The 24,895-nt window shown below is 44.3% G+C and overlaps 1 protein-coding gene and 1 pseudogene across 1 annotated transcript in view; one reads left to right on the forward strand and one right to left on the reverse strand.

Moving 5' to 3' along the window:
• The window catches only part of CNTNAP2 (contactin associated protein-like 2), a 1,478,157-nt gene that overhangs the window by 1,091,196 nt on the left and 362,066 nt on the right, over positions 1-24,895 (forward strand). Inside the window, exon 15 of the mRNA XM_006861289.1 lies at positions 13,477-13,633. Within this exon, the coding sequence (XP_006861351.1) occupies positions 13,477-13,633 (157 nt within the window). The remainder of the gene's footprint in view (positions 1-13,476; positions 13,634-24,895) is intronic.
• On the reverse strand, positions 4,814-5,255 carry LOC102839930 (annotated as a pseudogene).

Here is a 24,895-nt window from a genome sequence, read left to right on the forward strand (position 1 = left end):
TCTTTCTTGTCTTCTTAATGACTATTTGCTTTCTTTGTGTATGATGTTCTTGATGTCATCCACAACTCTTCTGATCTTCGGTCTTTAGTGTATAATGCATCAAATCTGTTCTTCAGGTGATCTTTAAATACAAGTGGGATATATTCGAGGCCATAGTTTGGCCTTGTTTTCATTTTCTTCAGCTTCTGCCTGAGCTTGCACATGAGCAAATGAGGAGACCCTCAACAGTCTGTCCCTGACCTTGTTTTGGCCGATGATGCAGAGCTTTTCCACCTTCCCTTTCCACAGCTGTAGTCAGTTTGATTTCTGTGTATTCCATCTGGTGAGGCCCATGTGTATAGTTGTCTTTTATGTTCTTTAAAAAAGGCATTTGCAGTGAGCAAGTTATTGGTATTGCAAAATCCTATCATGTGATCTCTAGCATTGTTTCTATCACCAAGGCCATATGTTCCAACTACTGATCCTTTCTCTATTTTTCCAACCTTTGCATTCCAATCACCAATAATGATCAATCATTAATGATTGCACATTAAATCAATTTCAGTCTGAAGAAGTTGGTAGAATTCTTCATTTTTTTTCATCACTGGCCTTAATCGTTGGTGCATAAATTTGAATAATAGTGGTATTAGCTGGTCTTCCTTGTAGGCATACTGATATTATCCTACAACAGACAGTGTTGTACTTCAAGACAGATCTTGATACGTTTGTTCTGATGATGAATGTGATGCTATTCCTCTTCAATTCGTCATTCCTGGCATAGTAAGCCATGCAATTGTCAGATTCAATATGGCCACTACCAGTCTATTTCAGCTCACTAATGCTTAAGATACCGATGTTTATGTGTCCCATTTCATTTCTGACTATTTCTAGTTTTCCTAGATACATACTTCGTACAGTCCATATTCCAATTATTAATTAATTTTTTATAGCTGCTTCTCTTCATTTTGAGCAAATAACAGTCCTGAGGCTTTGCTCCATTCATCTCATCATAGCCAACTTTGCTTTAAGGAGACAGCTCTTCTCCAGTCGTATTGTGAGTGCCCTCCAACCTTAGGGGCTCATTTCCAGCACTGTGTCTGACAATATTCTGGTGCTCTTCATCATATTTCAATATTTAATATTCTGGTGCTGACAGTGTTCTATTGCTATTCATAAGATTTTCAGTCACTAAACATTCAGAAACAGTCATCTCTCCTTTCTACTCTGTCTTCATCTGGAAGCTCATCTGAAACCTTTCCACCATGAGTGACCTGCTGGTGTTCAAAATACCCATGGCATAGCTTCCAGAATCACAGCAACACAGAAGCCACCACAGTAGGACAATTGACAGACGAGTGGTTGCATGTGAGATTAGTCATGTGCAGTATGCTCAGATGGAAATGCAGCGGTACAAAATGACAGAACATCTTGTATGCATGCACTTACAGGGATGGACCTAAGACACACAGTCAACTTCTCTTCATGTCAAGTTCAAGAAATACAAATCCAAACATTGTTATATTAGGTAGAGGTTTCCCATAGTTGTGGTGAGACTGATGAAAAGCAGAAAAATGACAGACATTAACTGGAGCAGCTCTCTTGCCTCTGGTAGCACATGTCCAACAGAACTAATCACTGCTGGATCCTAAGCCATTTTCATCATCAGTACTGGGCTTGAGCCCTTTGTTACAACCACTGTGTGAATCCATCACATAGTGAATGTTCTCCAGGAACTAGTCCCTCCTGATAACCTGTCCAAAATATTTGAGACAAAGTCTCACTGTCCTTGCTTCTAAGGAGCATTCTGGCTGTACAGAAGTCTTTGTTCTTCTGGCAGTCCATGGTACTGTCAATATTCTTCTCCAATACCATAACTGAAATGCGTCTATTCTTCTTATCTTTTTTCAGTGGTGTGCCAAATTACTAATCCCCATTAAACATGTCACTTCAATTCCATTCCAACTAATAAAATCTAATGCATTTGAATAGGAATCAAAGTGATTTGATCCAAGGGAATCAAATTCTGCTCAGTGGAATTAGTCCTAGATTGAACTCTATTAAGTTTAATTCAATAAAATGAATTTAAATATTATTCAGTGAAATTAATTTTTAATTAACTAGCATTTCAGTTCAGGTTCATCTTGATCTGAACATCATGACGACATTTATAAATTTGGCCCCAGCAATGAGCTGAAGAGTAACAGCGATTGTGAGGCTGACCCTGGACCAGGCAGTTTTTCGTTCTGTTGTGCAATAAAATACTGAGAAATCCAATGGAATTCTGGAAGACACAATATGAGTCTAATCTATCAGATTCATTTCTGTTCAGCCCTAATCAAATTAGTTCAGTTACACTCCATCAGAGAGACAAGACATTCACCTTCATCTATCCAACTGAATGCTTGTCTGTTACAACTTCAAAAGAATGCCTTATTTGCTAGGGCCTTAAGTACTTGCTCTTTGTTCGGTGTAGATATTGACATAGAATAACATAGAGTTATGTGTTTGGAAAACAAAAGAGGAAATTGTTATCCAATTAAATAAGTGCATTTCTTAAAATTATAGGGCGCATAAGACGGTATTTTGTATGTATGAAAATGCCAAGACAGATGATTTTCAATTGTATTTTTAAGTTCTCAATCTAAATACTAAAATGTCTCTGTGGGTCTGACAGTGGTGATCCTTAGGAAGTGGATGTTGGACGTAGACGTCTACCTAGCCTTCCTTAGTCTGGAGGCTCCCCTGAAACCTGTTCGGCATCATAGCAGCACACAAGCTTCCCCTGGCAGATGGGTGGAGACTGCACAGGAGGTGCCCTGGCCAGGAATCAAACCCGGGCCTCCAGCATGGAAGGCAAGAATTCTACCTCTGGACCACCTCTGCCCCTCTAGGTGGTTTGATTTGGAAGGAAGGTTATCACCAGTCCTGGAATGTTTTGCACATTCACCAATTAAAAAACTTTACTAAGAGAAAGGAGTCCTGGTATGGTGCTATAGGATAGATAGAACTGCTAACTGCTAAGTTGGTAATTCAAATCCACCTGCCACTCATTGGAAACCCCTATGCAGTTGCTATATGTTGGAACCAACTGTTGTTGTTGTTAGGGGCCATCGAGTCAGTACCGACTCGTAACGACCTATGTACAGCAGAACAAAACACAGCCCGATCCTGGGCCAACCTCACTATTGGTGCCACACTTGAGCCCATTCTGTTTCCACTTGGTCAATCCATCTCGTTGGAGGTCTTCCTCTTTTTCTCTGACCCTCCACCTTACCAAACAGGATATCGTTCTCCAGCAACTGGTCTCTCCTGACAATAGATCCAAAGTATGAGAGTTGAAGTTTGGCCCTCCCGGCCTCCATGGAGCACTCTGGCTGCATTTCTTCCAACACAGATCTGTAGGTTCTATTGACAGTGCATGGCACTTTCAATATTCTCCTCCAACACCATAACTCAAAAGCATCAATTCTTCTAGTCTTCTTTATTCACTGTCCAGCTTTCACATGCATATGAGGTTATTGAAAATATCATGGCTTGGGTCAGGGGCTGATGTCTTTGCTCTTCAACACTTTAAAAAGGTCTTGTGCAGCAGATTTGCCTAATGCAATACATCATTTGATTTCTTGACTGCTGCTTCCGCGAGTGTTGATAGTTGATCCAAGAAGAATGAAGTCCTTGACAACTTCAATCTTTTCTCCATTGATAAGAATGTTATTTATTGGTCCAGTGGTGAGTATTTTTGTTTTCTTGATATTGATATGCAATCCATACTGAAGGCTGTGCTCTTTGATCTTCATCAGTAAATATTTTAAGTCCTCTTCACTTTCAACAAACAAGCTTGTATCATCTGCATATCGCAGGTTATTAGTGAGTCTTCCTCCAATCCTGATGCCACATTTTTCGTCATAGAACCCAGTATACAGGTTGAATAAGTATGGTGAAAGAACACAACCCTGTCACACACCTTTCTTAATTTTAAACCATTCTGTGTTCCCATGTTCTGTTCAAACAACTGCTTCTTGGGCCATATACAGATTCCTCATGAGCACAATTAAGTGTTCCAGAATACTCATACTTCGCAATGTTGTCCATAGCTTGTCATGATCTGCACAATCGAAAGCCTTTGTGTAGTCAATAAAACACAAGTAAACATCTTTCTGATATTCTCTGCTTTCAGCCAACATCCATCAGACATCAGCAAAGATATCCCTCGTTCCACATCCTCTTCTGAATGCAGCTTGAACCTCTGGAAGTTCTCTGTCAATGTATCCTTGCAGCCATTTCTGTATTACCTTTAGTAAAACTTTACTCACATGGGATATCAAAGAGATTGTCCGATGATTTCCACATTCTATTGGGTCACCTCTCTTTGGAATGGGCACAAATACAGATCTCTTCCAATCAATCGGCCAGATAGTTGTCTTCCAAATTTCCTGGCATAAATGAGTGAGTGCCTCCTGTGCCACCTCACTTTCTTGAAAGATTTCAATTTTGATTCCATCAATTCCTGGTGCCTTGTTCTTTGCCAATTCCTTCAATGCACCTTAGACTTCTTCCTTCAGTATCATTGGCTTTTGATCATGTGCTAGCTCTTGAAAAGGTTGAACATCAACCATTTCCTTTTGATACAGTGACTTTGTGTATTCCTTCCATCTTCTTTTTTTATTATTATTATTTTACTCTTTTTATTCTGCTCATTAATGATATGTAAGAACATGGAGAAAGAGAAAGTACCATACCAAGATTCCAAAGAACCAGGGGCACAAGTTAGTCTGTTCCACTTTCTCTATCTGAGGTGTGGTTTCTGAATCCAACATAAAAGGGTGGAATGTGGCTATATGGATTCAATTTGCTTCCGGACTTTTTCCAGAGCCTTTCTGTCCAATAGTCGCTGACGAAGGATGACAAGACAAGCGAAGACCAAGGCCACACCCATGGCAGCCCCTTCGAATTTCCAGAACAAGTGTTGGTCCATCATTGCTGAGCGGCAACTTTTGAACTCATTCCTCTTAGATGAGCTACATATGCTTTTTTCCCAAATAACCGGTGGAAATGCACTCAGGGATGGTTTTAGTGTGGAAATTAGAACAAGGGGCACATTCTTCTGCCACCACAAACCCTTCCACCAGCCAGCATGGCAAGTTTGAGGTGCTCACTGACTGCTTCTCCTCTTGACCTGGCGCTTCGGCTTGGCAGAACTTTAAGGTGAGGACGAAGAACAGCCAGCAGAAGTGGTGGCCCTGGGGGAGGCCAGGCCTCTGCGCACCCTTAGGCATAGAATACTCAGGGTCACACCTGTCGGGACAGAGGGACCCGTTTGATTGGCCTCGAGCCTCCTTCAAGACACAGAGGTTGCACTGCGGCCCTCCCAGAGATCCCAGGTCAGGACTGTGACATTCTGGGATGGCCTATCAGGGCAAAGTCTCGATCGGGACGTCCCCAAAGCCACATCGAGAAAAATTACTATACATTTGTTAGACTGGGACGTGAGTTCCCCTCTCCGTGACCCTTAATCTCTTCTAGGACATGTCCGAGGGAGCGCCTGCGCCTAGGACCCCCTCACCTCCAGTCCTTCCATCTAATTTTGATGCCATCTGCATCATTCATAATTGGCCAGAGAATCTGTCAATAACAGAAGTCGAGGCTTGAATCTTTTCTTCAGTTCTCCCCATAAAGATGAACAGTCTCGGACACCCACGCAGCGCTTCCTCTCTGCCCCTATAGCCATTATGAGTCGATATCAGCACAACAACCAGGTTTTGGATTTTATTAAGTCACTCTGCAGTCCTGAAGTTCCAGAGAGCACATTTGGAAACCACAGCACAAGTCCATAGTCACCGGGAGTCTCAGGAGGCCTCCCTGCCTCGTCCTCGTGCCTCAGAGAGGACTTGTATATGAGAAAATACCCAGAGCTTTACTACCATCTTCAGCCTGAGATTCCTGAGACACATAAGTTTCCCGGCTTCATCAGACAGATCCCAGCTTCATCCTCCACCAACATCCACCTCCACCTCACTGACTAGACTATGTCCCCGTTGGAGTCAATCCCAGCCACGGCTGGCTGTTTATACAACACGCTTTACTTTGATCATTTTGTTTCTAGTTAGCGTATAATATGGTCCCTTGCTCCCCAAACTTGTTACTCTGATCCCACACACTAGTACAGTGAACTAAAATTTTCGTACTCTGAGGTTGGAGAATGCTTTGAACTCTTGGAAACATCATTAAGTTATTTTTCTTTTCTTGCCACGTCTTATTCTTGCATTTTGAAAAATCTTTCCATTTTTAGCTCCTTCAACTGCTTCTCCCTGAAGCCACTTAGCAGGTAAACAATGATTTGGAAAGCCCAAAGACATGCTTCATTAATGTAGCACTGCTAGTGGGAGAGTCTCAGCTCAAAGCAAACTGAACCAGTCTCCCCTCACAGAATGTAAAATAAACGCCAGATTTATCATTTATTTTAGCTACCGTGATTTAGCCAAATTAGTTAATGCTAATAGCAAAGGCTACAATTTGCTTCCTGCGCCCCCTACTGGAATGTGTGTGTCTATTGCCATCCCTGGTGAGGGTAGGTGTGAGGTGGAACCTCTGTACAGGTCCTAGCATGTTCCCGGATGGCGGGCAGAATCACAGCGGCCCTCCATCAGCCGGCCTGTGAGCATCAGTTACTGGAAGGAGGGATTGTGATCCCAGGAAAATACGGGGGCTGGAAAAAAAAGTAGAACACCACGTGTCACCCATGAATGATATTGCTGTTGTTAGGTGCCATGGAGTCACTTGTGACTCCTCGTCATCCTATGAGAATGGAACAGCACCCGGTCCAGCTCCATCCTCACAACTGTTGTGACATTTGAGCCCATTGCTGCTCTCACCACTGTGCCAATTCGTCTCGTTGGGAGTCTTCATTTTTGGTGCTAACCCTCCACTTTATCAAGCATGATGTCCTCACCAGAGACTGGTCACTTCTGATTGCGTGTCTGAAGTATGAGAGACAAAGTCTTGTCGTCCTGACTTCTAAGGAGCAGTTCCAGTTGTACTTTTCCCAAGACAGATTTGTTTATTTTCATGGCTGTACATGGTAATTTCAATATAGTCTCCAACCATAATTCACCATAGTTTAAATGCACTGATTTTCCTAAAGTCTTCCTTATTCATTGTCCAATTTTCATATGCATATGATTGGAAGAGATCCATATCTGTGCCCATTCCAAAGAGAGGTGTCCCAACGGAATACAGAAATCATCGGACAATACCATTAATATCACATACAAGTAAAATTTTATTCAAGATGATTCAAAAATGGTTGCAACATTACATTGACAAGGAGCTGCCAGAAGTTCAAGCCAGAATCAGACGAGGATGTGGAACGAGAGATATCATAGCTGACGTCCGATGGATCTTGGCTGAAAGCAGAGAATACCAGAAAGATGTTTACTTGTGCTTTATTGACTATGCAGAAGCTTTCAATTGTGTGGATCATGACAAGTTATGAACCACATTATGGAGTATGAACATTCTGCAACACTTAATTGTGCTCAAGACCAAGAGGCAGTAGTTGGAACAAAACAAGGGGACACTTGTTTAAATAAGAGTGGTTTAAAATAAGAAAAAGTGTGTGCCGTGATTGTATTTTTTCATCACACTTATTCAATCTGTATGCTGGGCAGATAATTCAAGAAGCTGTATTATATGAAGAAGAATATGGCATGAGGATTGGAGTTAAACTCATTAGCAACCTGCGATATGCTGATGATACAACCTTGCTTGCTGAAAATGGAGAGGACTTAAAATACTTACTGATGAAATCAAAGACAAATAAATAACATCCATTTAAGTGGAGAAATGATTGAAGTTGTCAAAGACTTCATTTTGCTTGGTGCTTGATCCACCATCAACACTCATGGAAATCAAACAGTGTATTGCACATGACCTCTTTAAAGTGTTCAAGAGCAAAAATGTCAGTTTGAAGACTAAGGGGACCTGGCCCAAGCTATGGTATTTTCAATAACCTAATATGTACGTGAAAGTTGGACTGTGAATAAGGTAGATCATAGAAGAATTGATGCCTTTGAGTTCTGGTGTTGGAGAAGAATATTTAACTTACTGTGAACTACTAGAAGAACAAACAGATCTATGTTGGAAGGTGTACAACCAGACTACACCTTGGAAGCCAGGTGGCGAGACTTGGTTTCTCATATTCGGAAATATTGTATGAAGGGACCAGTCCCTCGAGAAAGATTTCATGCTTGGTAATGTGGAGGGCCAGCCCACAAGAAGGAGACTCCCAACGAAATGGAGCCACACAGTGGCAGTAGCAGCAATGGGTTCATATTTAACAACATATGTGAGGATGGCGCAGGACCAGGCAGTGTTTTGTTCTGTTGTGCAGAGGGTCATTATGAGTCAGAATCAACTTGAGGGCATCTAACAACATGTCGCTCTTGTTATGAAGTGTCATTGAGTTGGCCCCAACTCATAGCACCCCTGTATGGGGTTTCCAAGGAATGATCGGTGGGCTTAACCTCTGCCTTTGTGGTTAGAAGCCCAGTGCTTGCCCTACAGCACCACACCAGGACTCCAAATAAGGTGATTGAAAATACCATGACTTGAGTCAGCCACAACTGAGTCCTCCCAGACTGAATAGAGTTCCCAAACACTTGTTGAATTGCTGGCCCTGGGACCTGTGGTTTTCTTTTGCTGTGTTAATGAGGTGGGGTGGGCCCTAAACGCTGTCACCCTGGAGTTCTGGAAAGAGCAGACAATACAGACAGAGACACAGGGAAGACATGTCACATGCTGTGAGTCATCTACAAGTCAAGAAGCTACAGCACAATCAGATCAACCAGAGAGGAAGGACTAGACCCGCCCAGAAATGTGAGCAGTCAAGTGTCTTGTGGTGTCTGCCCTGCAGCGACACCAGGGATCAGAGCCTGGACACCAGTGTGTCACTGCTTGTGCTGAGTCTAGGATGGGTCGGTGGGGTCTTCCAGATCTGATAGTAGTCAGCCTCACCAGCCCCAGAGGCTGCGTAGAGATTAGTTCCTGCCTGCCCCTGAACTGCTGGACACTGTTGGAGGTGCAACCGGATATGGCCAGCTTGCCCCTCCATACTGCTGTTGCTGTTGTAAGCTGCCACCAAAAGCCTCCAACCCATGACATCTTTATACACAAAGGCATGAAATGCTGCCTGTCCTGTGCCAACCCCCACGGGCTGCAGAGCACACCCTTATGACTAGTGTTTTCTCTCATTGGTTTTCAGAAGGTCCCCCAGGGGCCTATTTTTTAGGCATCTTCACGTGATCCCCACTAAAACCTGGTCAGCGTCAGAACAACAGACCAAGCTCCGCTGACCGACGGGGAACTGCTATGCATCTGGCCGTCTCCTGCTGAGGGTGGGCCTGAGCTCCTCTTCCTGGCATCTCCTGATTTTGTAACTAGCACAAGCCACATATCACCTGGGGTTGGTGCAGTTCATCCTCAGTATCCACATGAAAAGACAGGGTGCTGTGTGGCTCCCACTGCTAGTGGGAAGGAGCGTCTCTGAAACAAACACCCAGAGTTTCCCATCGCATGGCCCTTAATCCCGGGGTCATAGTGCCTGCTGGGGTTCCTCTTCCCCCACCACAGATCTCAGCCTCTTTCTTCCCAAATCCATTGTCCAATGACATCAACCAAATGGCCTTTGAGAGAAAGAGAATTTAGCATCAGACCAACATCCAAAGATGCAACACGGCACTAAAGGTGGGTGTTAGCCAGTTGTAGCTGCTTCCAGGACTGTGGTTAGCAGTTGCACGGACCAGTGGAGGGTGTCCCACACACACCTTTGTAGGTCAGCACTAGAAGGACACCTGGTCTCTCCCCAGGGGACTGATAGTGACCAGGGTCAGCTCACAGTGAAATAGACACAGCATTTCTTTGGGTAGCTCTGATTGAATAGTTTCCAAAGATATGGGGTTTCTAAAGCCCCATAAAGTGATGATGAAGATCCCATCTGCTGTGTCCGTGAACGTGACCCTGTGGATTTGCTGTAGGTGGGCATGAGGTGGTGCCAGAACAGGGGATCCTGGTCCCATCAGAGCAGAGGGCTACCAAAGCAGAGAAGAGACAGGGACGGTCTTCACCCCTCACTCCCACCCTGTGTCCATCTCCTAGTAAACCCTGTTCACCACCAGCAACTTGCTCCCCACGGTCCCACTGCCTGTCTAATGATGTTGGCCCAAAATGGGAACTCTGTAGGCACTTCATGGTCAGATGAGGAAGTGAATGAGCAAATGACTGTTAGGTCAATAAAGCAAAAGTCACCTTGAGTGAAGAGGAATTCATGGCGCCCTGTGGGACAGACTGTCACACTTCTGGCTTTGGGGCTAACCTGCCATGGGATTGCTTAACCTTTCTGCACCTACTTTTTGCCAATCTGTTTCCTAAACACAAGGTCAGTGGGTCAAATCCCCCAAGCACTCTGCTGCCGGAATATGCGGCAGTCTGCTTCTGCAAGTATTTCAGCCTTGGAAATCCTGTGGGACAGTCCTACTTTATCACAGGGGCTGCTGTGAGCCCCAGCTGACTCAGCACTACCTAAGAACCACAGTGATCAGAGACACAATTCTGAAACCGAATGTCTAACCTTAATTTTATCATGCTTACAAATATAAATTTGCTAAAAATTTGAAAACTACATTATTTTGGCATAGCCGGTGCTACAGTTTGGAAAATGGAAAGATATGACTATCAAATTTATTCTTTAAGAAATGAGTTCTTCAAGCAAGTTGTTTGTCCAGGAGCCATCAAGGCAAGCAATCAAGTCCCTTCGGGACAAACTCCCCTCCAAGACTGAAACTCAAAGGGAACACATGAGCAGGTATATAAGCTTGCTGGTGACCATGTTGGTCTACTGCTGAGTGGAAGAGGGTGAAAGGCAGCAATGAAGAAATGGGCTCAGTTCAACCACGTTTCATAGACTACCGTTGACCTGGAGATGAGAGAGAGAAGAGGAAGAGCTGGTTGGTCTGAAGTGTGGTGAGACCGGGGGACTCCTGAGCCCATGGACAAGAACATAGCCACAGAGGGCTAGAGCTGAGAGTGAAGCATCCAGCTGATATGAAGTGAGGGGATACACACAAGAACACCCAAACTTGCAGATAGTACCCATTTGGCCTAGCTTCAATGGTTTCATGATCAGAACTTTACTAAAGGAAGGTAACATTTTTTTTTATAAGGAAACAAGTGTAAAAAAAAAAAACAGTTTGAGGAACTTAACTTATACATATGCATGAAGTAGCTCAAAATACCAACTGAAATGGAAGGAATCTTCACATCAAGGATCAGTCTTATCCCTTCTGTATGCAAGGTAGATGTTGTTGTTGTGTGCCGTGGAGTAGGTTCCAACTCATAGCAACCCTATACAGGGTTTCCAAGGCTATACATTTTTACAAGAGCAGAAAGCCTCATCTTTCTCCTACAGAACAGCTGGTAGTTTCGAACTACTGAACCTGAGGTTAGCAGCCCCATTCGTAACCACTACGCTACCAGTAGATGTTAAGTACCGTTGAGTCAATTCCGATCCATAGTGACCCTGTATAGGGTTTCCAAGGAGCAGCCGGTGAGCTTGAACCACCGACCTTGCAGTTCAAACAGCTTTGAAGTCTGGTGCACTAACCCACAGCACCACACCAGGACTCCAGTAGATAGGGATGGGCAATTTAGACATTGGTGACCTAAAATGGGGTTGGGGAAGTGGGGGAAATAAAGGCATGAAGTGATTGGCTTACAAGTTTTCAAGAGGGAGTTTATTTTCAGAGTGTGTGGGGAAGGTAGAACCCTCATTGAATAGTTTTCATCATGTCTAGAAGGGTCTGGTGAAAGGAGATGGGGATAAGATTCTTACAATTCAATAGTGAGTAATTGTTATCATGACTAATTGCGATAGTAACAACTGTAAAGGTTTAAGTTTTGTAGCATAAAAGAGGAAGTAGTTAATCTTACATTCCAGCTACATAGGACCCTAGGACCATCAAGGTAGAAGAGTATGAGTGGAATGTGGAACCCTCTCCAGAGAAGCAGCGACACAGAGATGGAGGCAGACATGAGGACATGGAGAGAGGGAGCAACTGAGGACTCTAGACTCATGGGAAGAGAGAGATTGGGTGCTGGCGGCCAAGAGGCAGGCTTGCAGAATGTGCCCTTTGGTTGTTTAAATGATTATGTATTCCTGAGTGTTTTGATGTACATTTGAAAAAAAAAAAAAAAAACAGAGGGGATAGAAGCAAATAGTATTGAATGCTGATGCACAGAGATTATAACCATAGCAATGAAGCAAGATATGATAGGATGAGTGTAAAACGGATGTTCTCCCATGTAAGCTATCACTCAATTCACAATAAAAGTTTTTTTAAAAAGAAAGGAAAAAAAAAGAATGTGTTCTCACTGGCCCAAATCAGGAATACTCAGTGGTTAAATACCCAGCTGGCATCTGAAAAGTCAGTGGTTCCAGCCCACCAGCCTCCCTGTGGGAGAAAGACGTGAAGTCGGCTCAGTAAAACCTTGGAACCCTATGGGGGTGGTTCTATCCTCTGCTACAGGGTTGTTATGAGTCGGGATCAACTCGACGGCAAGGAGTTTGTTGTGTTTTTTGCGTTGTCTTTTGATTTGACTAAGAAACGAAGTCAGTCCGTGTTTAGGTCTGATCCTCTGTGATGTGGTGATGATCCACTCACTGGAATGTAGATGAGCTGTGAGCACACGGTGAGTCTCAGAATCAGCACAGGGCTTCACAGCAGATTTAGCCATCCGACAGCCAATTTACCGTGACCTCCCGAAATCACAAACATGTTTGTGTGTGAAATGACAGGCATGCATGTGTGAAATGACAAGCACGCATGTGTGAAATGACAGGCAAACATGATATGACTGTCGTGTGTGTGGTATGACAGGCATGCATGTGTGAAATGACAGGCAGGCATTGTGGAATGACAAGCATGCATGTGTGAAATGACAGGTGCGTGTGTGGAAGGACAGGCACCTGTGTATGAAAGGTTCTCCCAAGGAGAAAGCAGATATCCTGGCAGGGAGTTTGAGCTTGCCGCTCACACTGGTTTGTCGGAGTTTCTGTGTAGAGTGGTGTTGGGGTGACAGGAAAACTGAGCAGAGAAGCCAATGGGTTCTCAGCCCTGAGTCTGCATGCTGCCCTGTGGTCCACTTGTTACAGCTGATTCAGCAATACTGGTACATCATCAGTAACCAAAGCCCACCATGCACAGCAGGGATCACCCTGTGCTCCACACTGGAGAGCCCTGTGGGTTTGAGAAAGGTATCATGTCACGTGTCCACCATTACTGTGTCCTACGGAATACCTTCACCTCCCTAAAAGTGCCTTGGTTCCCTCCCTGGTCTCTCTGAGCGCTGGTCTGCCCATGCTCTCTACAGTGTTTGCCTTTTCTAGAATGTCACCAACAACAGTTTTGTTGCAGTGTGTACTGACCACCCCCCCTCCTTTTGCAGATGGAAACGCCTTCACCTGGTGGGTCGGCAGAGGCAACGAGAAGCATTATTACTGGGGAGGATCAGGCCCCGGCATCCAGAAGTGTGCCTGTGGCATCGAGCGCAACTGCACAGACCCCCGGCACTACTGCAACTGCGATGCGGACCACAAGCAGTGGTGAGTACCGGGCACAAAGGGTGTCTGACAAGTGCCAAAGGCATAAGAGAATCATCTGGAAGCTGTGGAGCTTGCCGAACTTTCAAATGTTAGGAACATGCTGAAAGCTCAGGGCCTGCACTTATAGACAAACAGACACATGACCAATGGGCGTGCATTTGCTCAGAGAGGAATGATCACAGGCAACAGGGAGCTGTCTGCAGGACAGAGATGTGCTTGTGGTCAGAGGGGCCGCGAGCACACCTGGGGGCACCCGGGGAGCAGCGTCTCCTCAAAGGTGCTCATCTGCTGCAGTGTTGGATTTGAGAGTCTAGACCAGGAGAGAAACGAGAGAGGCAGTGGGTGAGGGAGACTGACAGACAGATGGAGACAGAGGATGGACAGAGACAGGGTGAAGATGAGGAAGAAGAGGTGAGAGGGCAAGGGAGATGGGAAAAGGAAAGCCAGTCCCGTCCACCCTCCACCCCGTCCACTGTCCACCCCATCCACTCTCCACCCACTGTCCACTCTCCACCCCTGTCCACTCTCCACCCCCCGTCCACTCCCCACCCCCATTCACTCTCCACCCTCATCCACTCTCCACGCTCCCTGCCCACTCCCCACCCACCCTGTCCACTCTCCATCCCTGTCTTCTCTCTGCCTTACCCTGTCCATTCTCCATCCATATACCCTGAACTCTATGCAACAGACTGGGCAGCTCTAGTCCAGACTCCTCTTCCTTCACAGTGAGGGTGGGTCGCTGTCAGAAGGACGTACAGGTCAGACAGCTGTCCACTGTAAGGAGCGTCTCCGAGCCCAGGATGAGGAATGGAGACCCTTCTGAGGCCTCCTGGAGACACACTGAGAGCAGTAGCTCTGTTTCCCGAAGACCCAAGGGCCCTCAGTACCCTGTTCCCACTCTGGCCTCCTCCTGGAACCCACCTGTCCATCCTGTCCCTCTGACACACTGTCGGGAAGGACAATCAGATGACAAGTTAACTCTACCACTGCCACATCGTGACTCTGCTCTTCATCAGCAAATCCCTGCTGAAGAACCAGGAGACAGTGCTGTCACTGGGTGTGTAAGATGTATCCTCTTTCCAGAAGCCATCTTTTCACTCAATCATGGAATTAGCTGCAAAGCTATAGCTCTCAGTGGCTCGAATGTTTGCTGCACATGTGTGCATGTAAGATACTTGTAGACAGCTCTCATTATCCTTTCACTGTGGCTTTCTTGTAAAGAAAAATGTGTGATACTTGACTCTTAAGTGTATTAATTGGGAAGCTGTAATTTCCCCACCAGCAGCACAATTCTCCCATACACGTACACTACAGAAATTACAAGTCAGACAATGTATCTGATGGGTCTTTCCCTCAGTGAATCTTCCATTTACTCTATCAGTCAGTCATTTACGCAGTAACCACTTGGTTCAGAATGAGAAAAGGTGTGCAACCAGGGTTGTATTCTTTCACCACACTTACTCAGGCTGAAGGCTGAGTAAATAATCCGAGAAGCTTGACTATATGAAGAAGAATGCGACATCAGGATTGGTTGGAAGTCTCATTAACAACCTCCGACATGCAGATGATACAAACTGGCTTTCTGAAAGTGAAAAGGACTTACTGATGAAGATCAAAGACTACAGCCTTCGGTATGAATTATACTTCAACATTCAAAAATAAAAATCCTCACAACTAGACCAAAAGCAACCTCATAGTAAATGAAGATAAGATTGAAGTTTTCAGGGACTTCATTTTACCTGGCTGCATAATCAACACTCATGAAAGCAGCAGGCAAGAAATCAGATGACCTGTGGCATTGGGCAGATGTGCTGCTAAAGATCTTTTTTTAAAGTGTAAAAACATAGTCTTTGAGGACTAAGGTGTCCCTGACCCAAACCTTGCTAGCATGTTCAATCACCTAACATGAATGCAAAAACTGGACAGTGAAACTGTAAGACAGGAGAACTGATACATTTCAATTGCATCATCATGAAGAATATTGAATGCACCATGGAATGCCAGAAGACCAGGCACATCAGTCGTAAGAGAAATTTAACCAGAATGCAGCTTACTTTCATAAGCGAGTGTCTAACCTTACATTAAGGACCCCTGGTACTGTAATGGTTACATGTTGGGCTGCTAGCCACAAGATCAGTGTTTTGAATTCACCAACTGATCCTTGGAAGAAAGATGAGGCTTCCTGCTCCCATAAAGATTTACAGCCACAGAAATCCTGTACGGGGTCAAGATGAATTTGAACCAACGCCACAGCACAACCACCAACAAACTACCTTACAGAAAGATACTGTTTTTAATGTTGGATAGACTAGCTCAAGGTGTTAACATTTTCTTCAGTTACAGATGCAGCCGTTGTTAATTTCTGCCAAGTTGTTTCTAACTCATAGTGACCCTATATAGAAGCAGCTGGTGAGTCTGATTCCCTGACTTTGTGGATAGCAGTCCAGTGCTTATCCTACAAGGCCCAGAAAAACTTAAGAGACTTTCCTAAAATTACAGAGACAGTGAAGATGTGAACTCAGGGCCCTGAAACTCCAGTCTGAAATTGTTCTCTAGCATCTAGGGGGGTTCATTTGTTTTCAAGATTGCTGATTGTGATGTTTTAACTGGGTCGATGCATTTGAAAAGGAGCCATGGTCATCTTGTCTAGATGGGTCTGGTGAAAAGAGATGGGGATAAGATTCTGATGATTCAATAGTGAGTAATTGTTATCATGACTAATTGCGACTGTCACAATTGTAAAGGTAGGAGTTTTGTAACAAAAACAGGGGAGTAGTTAATCTTACAGTCCAGAAACCAAGGACCCTAGGGCCATCAAGGGAGAAGAGCACAAGCAAAATGCTAGACCTTATCCTGAGAAGCAGTAACACCAGAAATGGAGGCAGAGATGGGGACATGGAGAGAGGGAGCAGCTGAGGATTCTAGATTCATGGAAAGAGAGGGACTGAGAGATGGTGGCCAGGAGGCAAACTTGCAGAATGTGCCCTTTGGAGGTGTAAATTATTATATATGCCTGAGTGGTATTTTTTAAAAAGAGCTAAAATGAATAGAGAGAAATACTGTTAACTGATGGTACACTGAGGGGATTATAACCATTGTAATGAAGCAAAGTATGACTTGTTGAATGTAAAACTGATGATCTGCCCTGTAAACTTTCACTCGATTCACAATAAAAACTTTAAAAAAGAAAAGGAGCCCAGTACCTCAGTGAGTCAGCTGCAGGGATGCTAACCAAAGAGCCAGTTGTAGGAACCCACCAGCTGCTCTGTGAGAAAGAGTCGCAGTCTACTTCTGTAAAGATGGGCCGCCTTGGGAGCGCTGTGAAGCAATGCAACTCTGCCCTGGTTGCTGTGAGTGAGAATTGGCTCGTAGTTGATGGACATACGTTTAGTTCTGAGTTAAAGGCTGGAATGATGCTGATGATGCTCATTGCTAATGAGGCCGTCTGACTTTTGAGGGCCTTATGTTGAACAGAGCCAATCTCCCACTGACCTGGCACTGTTTTCAAGATCATTGGCACATGTGAGCCCACGGATGAGGCCACTCCATCAGTCCATCTCTTGAAGGATGGCCCGTCTTTTCGCTGACCCGCTATATGTTGCTCTTTTCCAGTGATTGGTCTTCCCTGTTGAGTGTCCGCTATCCCCGTGTCTAAAGAGCACTGTGATAGCATTTCTGCTAGTTCTGACTTGTTCCTTCTTCTGGCCGTCTAAGGTAGTCAGTAATATTTGCTGACAGCATAATTCATAAGCCACAGGTCACATGATCTCTTTTGGGAACTTAGTGGAGCTGAGCATTTGCTCTTGTTTGCTGGAGTGAATCCTGTGAGTGAGGAACTGGGAGATGAGCTTAGAGCTCGGAGCAAGAGTGTGTTCACAGCAAAGGGGCAGCAGCCAGAGGGTAATTGCCTGATTATCTTTACTGCAAGAAATTTTGCATTGTTGTTCCTGAGACTGAAAGCAATTTAACATTAATGATTTACTTAGTATTCATCGCAACAGTAAATGTTCCCACCCACAGAGCCAGAATCCTAATTAGCTTACCCTTGGCCTCAGCTGAATTGTCCACCATTGGGCAATCAGGGCCTCTCAGTGAACTGAAGATGAGTGGTCAGGACAGAACCATCAGAGAAGTCCATCCTCATTGCTCGAGGAGACTGTGTATAGACAGTGCTGATGACCATGCCTCACCAGAAAAGCATGGGATTGGTGGGCCCACGCAGGTGCAAAGCTATCCATCCACACGGTCTTCAGGACCAGAGCTAGAGAGTCTTCTGCAAAGTCATCCATCCACGTGGTCTTCAGGACCAGAGCTAGGGAGCCTTCTGCCAATCAGCCTCTTCACAGTCAAAGCCCGATCCTCATTGGATGTGGAAGAGCTCAGTAGACGGCAACACCTTCAGGATCTTCAAAATATTCCCCATGTTTAGAAAAGCCACCATTGCATGTATCCTCACTGCCTATCAACAAGTTGAGCTAATCGTAAGAACACTTCCCACACAGTTTTCACTGTGCCTTTTACTCAAAGCCAGATATTTGTCTGTGCATCCTCATCTAGCATGTTCTTCAAATCATAACACTGCTGTTGACCTGTGCCATCAAGTCAGTTCCTACACATAGCGACCTCATGTGACAGAGTAGAACAGCCCCAGAACGTTTCCTGGGTAACAGTCTGTTGGGTTTTGCTCTCTGGGAGCAGCTGGTGGATTCCAACAGAGAATATCCAAGTGCTTAACCACTGTGTCACCAGGGTTCCTTGTCAACTAAGAGCGGTGAATGCTCACTGAGAACTAGTGGTTCACAAGCACTGAACTTGTGTAGTCAGTGTGTCCTGCCATTTAGACGTGGACCCTACAGTGAGGGTCCTATTTGGTGCGTATCTCACAGATGCCCACCACGGAGCCTCTGGGGGTGAGGAATGGGAGAGTCTCAGAGCCCACCCACGACTGCCCACCCTTCCATCCTCTAGTACTCATGAAGCACAAAGCAGATTTCATCAATTATGACTTAAAACAACATAGTGGATTCATAGCAGTAATTCACTGAGAATTCCAAAGCCATAGAGGCCGGCACTGTCTGTCAGCTCTGCCTGATCTACACTCTGCACTTCCGTGGCATATACTTTCTTGAGTTTGTCAAGGAGCTAATATTTGTAGACCAAAGACACTTTTGCTAATGGCCAAGTGCAAGAACCATTCGTGTCCAGTGGAGTGCATCCAATAATCGTCACGATGGTCGGCACATAACGCCAGCCTTTCCTAATCAAAATTAAAATTCAATTTCACTGACTGATACACAAAGTGTAGTTCATGAAAAGTCTCTAGAACTTCCCCCCAAAGTTTATCTTATGCACATTTCAGATAAATGTCAAAAAATGAGAAGGAAAACGTGATTCTATGAAAGGAAACTGAAGACCCAGGGGCAATTTGCAGGAAGGCAACAAGGCGTATCTCTAAGATACGTTGTTGGTTTGAATTCATGCAATAGGACAGTGGGGCTTTGTACTCTGAAGACACGGTGACATATGTAAAGGCAGTTTGGATGACTTCAAGATGTCTGAAGACTGCATCGCCTCTCAAGTTTGAATTATTCATAATCTCATAATTAATTACATAAAATAAATTGAATTACTAACAAATGCCAAAGGAACCAATTTAAGCTGACAGTCCTCTCTGGAGTCAGCTAATACCTAACTACAGCAGGTTTTCCAGATTTAATATTTTCTACAATAACACAACAAAATAACTGTACATATTAGCAAGGATTGAAGAAAATTCTATAATGACAAATATCATATTCATATATATTAAACATGTATATATGTATATATAAGGAGCTCTGGTAGCATAGTGGTTACGAATTGGGCTGCAAACCGCAAGGTCAGCAGTTCGAAACTACCAGCTATTCCGCGGGAGAAAGATGAGGTGTTCTGCTCCCGTGAAGATTTACAGTCTTGGAAACCCTGTTCAGGGTCACTATTGATTGGAACCGACTCGATGGCACTTAACAACAACAACATATGTTTAGGTTTTATATATAAACATAGGAGTCCTGGTGTGGCTCTGCAAAGTAAGCACTGGACTGCTAATAACAAGGTCAGTTGTTCAAACTCACAAGTCACTCCTCAGGAATGCTATACAGAATCTCTATGAGTCAAAACCTACTCCATTGCACTTTGCAACAACAACAACAACATGCATATACATAAGGTGTCCTGGTTATGGGCATGGCTGCAAGCCAAAAGGTCAATAGTTGGAGCCCACCAGTGACCTTCCAGGAAACAGACATGGCAGTCAGCTTCAGTGCCATTGTGTCAGTTCCAACTCATATCGACCCTGCATAGGTTTGCCAAGGAGCGGTTGGTGGGTTTGACTCCTGCGGTGCTGCAGGATAAGCACTGGACTGCTGCCATCAGGTCCACAGTTCAAACCACCAGCTGATCCTCAGAAACCCTGTGCAGGGTCGCTATGAGTCAGAACTGACTCAGTGGTACTTTATGTCTCTATAAATAGAGAGAAAGATACAGCCACTGACTTCAAGTCCAATTCAACTCGTAGTAGCCCTGTGTAGGGTTTCCGAGGCAGCAAATATTTCCAGGAGCAGACTGACTCATATTTCTCCCTCACAGTGACTGATAAGTTTGAATTGCCAACTTTTGGGCCCAGACAAATCCTTCATATATAAATATGGATATGGTCAGCGGTTCGAAACTACCAGCCGTTCCGCGGGAGAAAGATGAGGCTTTCTACTCCCGTAAGGATTTACACCCTCGGAAACCCTGTACAGGGTCGCTATGGGTCGGAACCGACTCGACGGCACTTAACAACAACAACAACATACATATATATGTACGTTGTTGTTGTTACGTGACGTGGAGTCGGTTCCAACTCTTAACGACCCTGTACAGAGTTTCTGAGGCTGTAAATGTTTACAGGAGCAGAAAGCCTCATCTTTCTCCTGCTATGTATGTATATAAATATATTTTTTTATATGTGTGTATACATTGGTATATATATAAATATTTGTGTGTGTGTGTGTGTGTAGCCTGGAGTACTTGTGTGGCACCACAGGGTAAGCATTTGACTGCAAGGTTGTTTTGAACTTCAGGGTCAATGGTTCAAACTCACCAGTCACTCCTCAGGAACCAGACAGGGTCACTATGAGTCAGAAATGACTCTATGGCACTTAACAACAACAACATCTGTGGGTACATCTGTGAGGATTGTTGTTTTCTTTACATTGAGGTGTAATCCATACTGAAGACTGCAGTCTTGGTTCTTCATCCATAAGTATTTTAAGTCCTATTGGCTTCCAGTAAGCAAGGTTGTATTATCTGCACATCTCAGGTTGTTACGGACTCTTCCTCCAATCCAGATGCTACATTCTCCTTCATATAATCCAACTTCTTGGATTATTTCTTCAGCATACAGATTGAATGTTGTTGTTGTTGTTGTTAAGTGCCCTCAAGTTGGTTCCGACCTACAGTGACCCTGTAAAGGGTTTCCAAGGAGTAGCTGGTGAGCTTGTACCACCAACGTTGCAATTCAGATGGCTTTGCAGTCTGGCGCATTCACCCACAATGCCACAGAATTGTGAACGAATACAACCCTGGCACACACCTTTCCTGATTTTAAACCATTCAGTGTCCCCTTGTTCTGTACTAGCAACTGCCTCGGGTCTATCTATGTACAGGTTCTTCATGAGCACAGCCTAGTGTTGTGCTCAGAGTCATTCGTCACAATGTTGTCTACAGTCAAAAGCCTTTGCGTAGTCAGTAAAGTACGAGTAACCGTATTTCTGATAGTCTCTGCTTTCAGCCAAGATCCATCTGATATCAGCAATGATACCCTGAGTCCCATGTCCTTTTCTGAATCCGGCTTGAATCACTGGCAGTTCCCAGTCTGTTGAAGTCATTTTTAATTATCTTCAGCAAAATTTTATTTACATCTGACATTAATGATGTTGGTGGATGATTTCTGCATTTCATTGGGTCGCCTCTCTTTGGAATGAGCACAAATATGGATGTCTTCCAAGTGGTTGATCAGGCAGCTGTCTTCCAAATTTCTTGGCACAGACGAGTGAGTGCCTCCAGTGCTGCATCAGTTTGCACTCCATCAGTTCCTGGAGTTTGTTCTTTGCCAGTGCCTCCAGTGCAGCTTGGACTCCTTCCTTCAGTACCACTGGTTCATGATCATATGCTACCTCTTAAAATAGTGCACATCAACCAAATCTTTTGGGTACAGTGACTCTGTATTCTTGTGATGGTTCGGACACCATTCAATATCTTGCCTATAGAATCCCTCAATATTGTAACCCGAGGCTTAAATTTTTCTTCAGTTCTTTTATCTTGTGAAATTCTGAGTGTGTTCTTCCCTTTTGGTTTTCTAACTCCAGGGCTTTGCACATTTTATCATAATGCTTACCTTTTTCTTCTGGAGTTGCCCTTTACATTGTTCAGTTCGGCTCCTTTCCTTCCTTATTTCTTCCATTCAGTTTAGCTTCTCTGCACACAAGAGCAAATTTCAGAGTCTCTTCTGACATCCATTTTGATATCTTCTTTCTTTCCTGTCTTTTCAGCTTTCTTCCTGTATGGTTCTTGGTGTCATCCCACAACTCTTCTGGTGTTTGGTCATTAGTGTCTAATACATCAGATCTGTTCTTGAGATGGTCTCTATGTGTATATGTATTCTTGTATATGTTTGTATATGTTTATATATGTATATCCATATATATGAGGGTGTGTATATGTGTGTGTGTGAGTGTGTGTATACACACGTACATCTGTATCCACATACATATGCATACAAACATATGGAGGTCCTGGAGCGTAAACAGTTAAGCACTGAACTACTACAGGAGTCCTGGGGTGGCGCTGTGGGTTAATGCGCCAGACTGTAAAGCCATTTGAACCACAAGGTCAGCGGTTCAAGCTCACCAGCCACTCCTCGGAAACCCTATACAGGGTCGCTATGGGTCGGGATTGACTCGACGGCATTTCACAACAACAACAACTACAGGAAAGGCTGATTGTTGAGGCTCACACCCAGTGGTGCCCTAGAAGACAGCCCTGGTGATCTGCTGCTGAAAGGTGACATCGCTGAAATCCTGAAGGAGCATTGCTGCTCTGTATACCTAGGCTATCGTGAGCCAGAATGGACTTATCAGCAATGAACAAGAAGATACTTTTATACAAACAGTATGTAATATGCAGATATATTTAGGTTGAACCTGATGAGGGAATTTTTTTTAAGAAGTCCATTTCTTGAAGTGATTTCTTTAAGCAAAGAAAATAAAAAAGTGTTCGGCCTCCCCATACCGTTATATCTCCAGCTCTCTCCCTTAACACCACCTATTCATATCGAGAAGCCTCGGAAAGTCTGATTAGAACGGTTGGAATGCTATGTGTTTTACTTAGCTTCTGTCCTTTAAGAAAGAGTGTGTATATGTGTAGCTGGTCCCCTTTGAGCCCTATGTATTTACCCACAAGTCACTAAATAGGGTATAAAAGAAATGTGATTTACTCTACAGCTGAGAAAAGTGGAATAAATATGATTTCAAACACTGTGGGGCAGCTCCGACAGCTTTTGAGTTCAAAAGACTCAGCAGGCGTGGACTACAAATTGACCACCATCATCATTCTTTCAAAATAAATTTCTAAACCCAAGCCATTTTTTGCACACATGCAGTAGCTTTAGAATTTCATGGAGTAAAGGAAACATTATTTCTCCAATAAACCTGGAGCTTCTCAAATAAATACAGAAAAGCTCTTCCTCAATTCAGAAAGGAGCATCAATCCTCCGTGGGGGACTTTTCTCTAGACAGCCTGCAGACCACACATTGGGGAATAGTTCCGGGTTTTTTAACTTATGTGTTGAGTGAAGGCTTCCAAAGCAGATCATGTGTCTGACATCCAACCAATCACACACTTGGCTTCATCTCCATGACCGCAGTCCCCTTGGGAGACATCATTTATCCCACTGCCCCCTTGTCTTCCTCTTTACATCTCTCCTTCTTTGCCCATCTTCTCAATTTTCTCTCTCGGTAAATGCTGCCCTTTTGATCTTGAATGGGTGACCATTCTGTGGTGGACTTTCCTCACTAGTGTTGTGGTCCCCACTGTAGACCCCACTATCTATAGGTTGGCTGAAAATTGAGTCACAGCAGGACTTCCGTTCCAGACCTGATGGATGACCACAGGCTGTAGTTTCAGAATTCTATCCATCCCTATCTAACCGGGAAGCCAGGTCTTTTATATGATTTTTTTAGTTTTGTTCCACATTTTCTTCCACTCTCTCCAGGACCTTCTCATGTGATCCCCTCCAGAGGAGTTGGTCATGGTAACAGGGTACCTTCTGGTTCTGGTTCTCAGAGTGACAGACACTGTTGCTCACATGGGGCATTGGACCATTGGGTTCATTGTTTACAAGCATCTTCTGTTTCATCACTCTTTGTTCCTCTGGATGGCCGATCATGAGCTTTTAAGATACCAGTCACCAGCAGGAGAATGCACTGGACAACAAGGTCGGTTTGCACCGAAAGGTCGGTGGTTCAAACTCACCTGTGGCTCCTCAGAAACCCTGTACAGAGTCCCTATGAGTCAGAATCGATTCCATGGCACTTAACAACTCACCAAAGTAGGATGTAGAAAAGTGTCTTTGTGGAGTATGTGATGCCAGTTGACCATGACTGGGGAACATTTCTTAAAAGGAAAATAGAGCCGAGGGCATGAACTCAACTCTGGGGTCTTTCTGCAGTTGGAGCTTCAGCTCCACCCACTAGTTACTAAATCCACAGTCTCTGGAAACATCTACAGACTCTCTCTAGCTGACGTTCTGAAGCTGAAGGGTGGTAAGCTGCAGGTTAAGATGTCACCAGTTAAAGTGTCCCCCTTCCCAAGGCTATTTTGTGGCTTACATGGGAAGAACCCTCCAAGCGGGTACTCATGTAACATTTTATAACTATCGGAGGGCAGCTTACTTCGCTCATTAACTGAAAACACTAGAGCTGTGAGTTGTCTAAGTGAAAGGCTGAGGAGGTTCTTGGTTCTGACAACAGTGGGAAAGACAGGGAGATGGCGGAAAAGGACCAGGGTGGGTTTCTGAGAGTTCAGTGGAAGTGCAGATGGTGTATCCTTGGGTCGACAATATTCTAACATGGCCAAGTGTTCTCAACCCCAACTGCTCCTCGGGTTGCATGATAGGTTTTTCTGTTGTTGTTGTTGTTGTTTAATGTTTTATTGTGAATTGTGTGATAGTTTACATGG

This window comes from Chrysochloris asiatica, unplaced genomic scaffold (assembly GCF_000296735.1).
Source record: "Chrysochloris asiatica unplaced genomic scaffold, ChrAsi1.0 scaffold00041, whole genome shotgun sequence".
NCBI lineage: Eukaryota > Metazoa > Chordata > Mammalia > Afrosoricida > Chrysochloridae > Chrysochloris > Chrysochloris asiatica.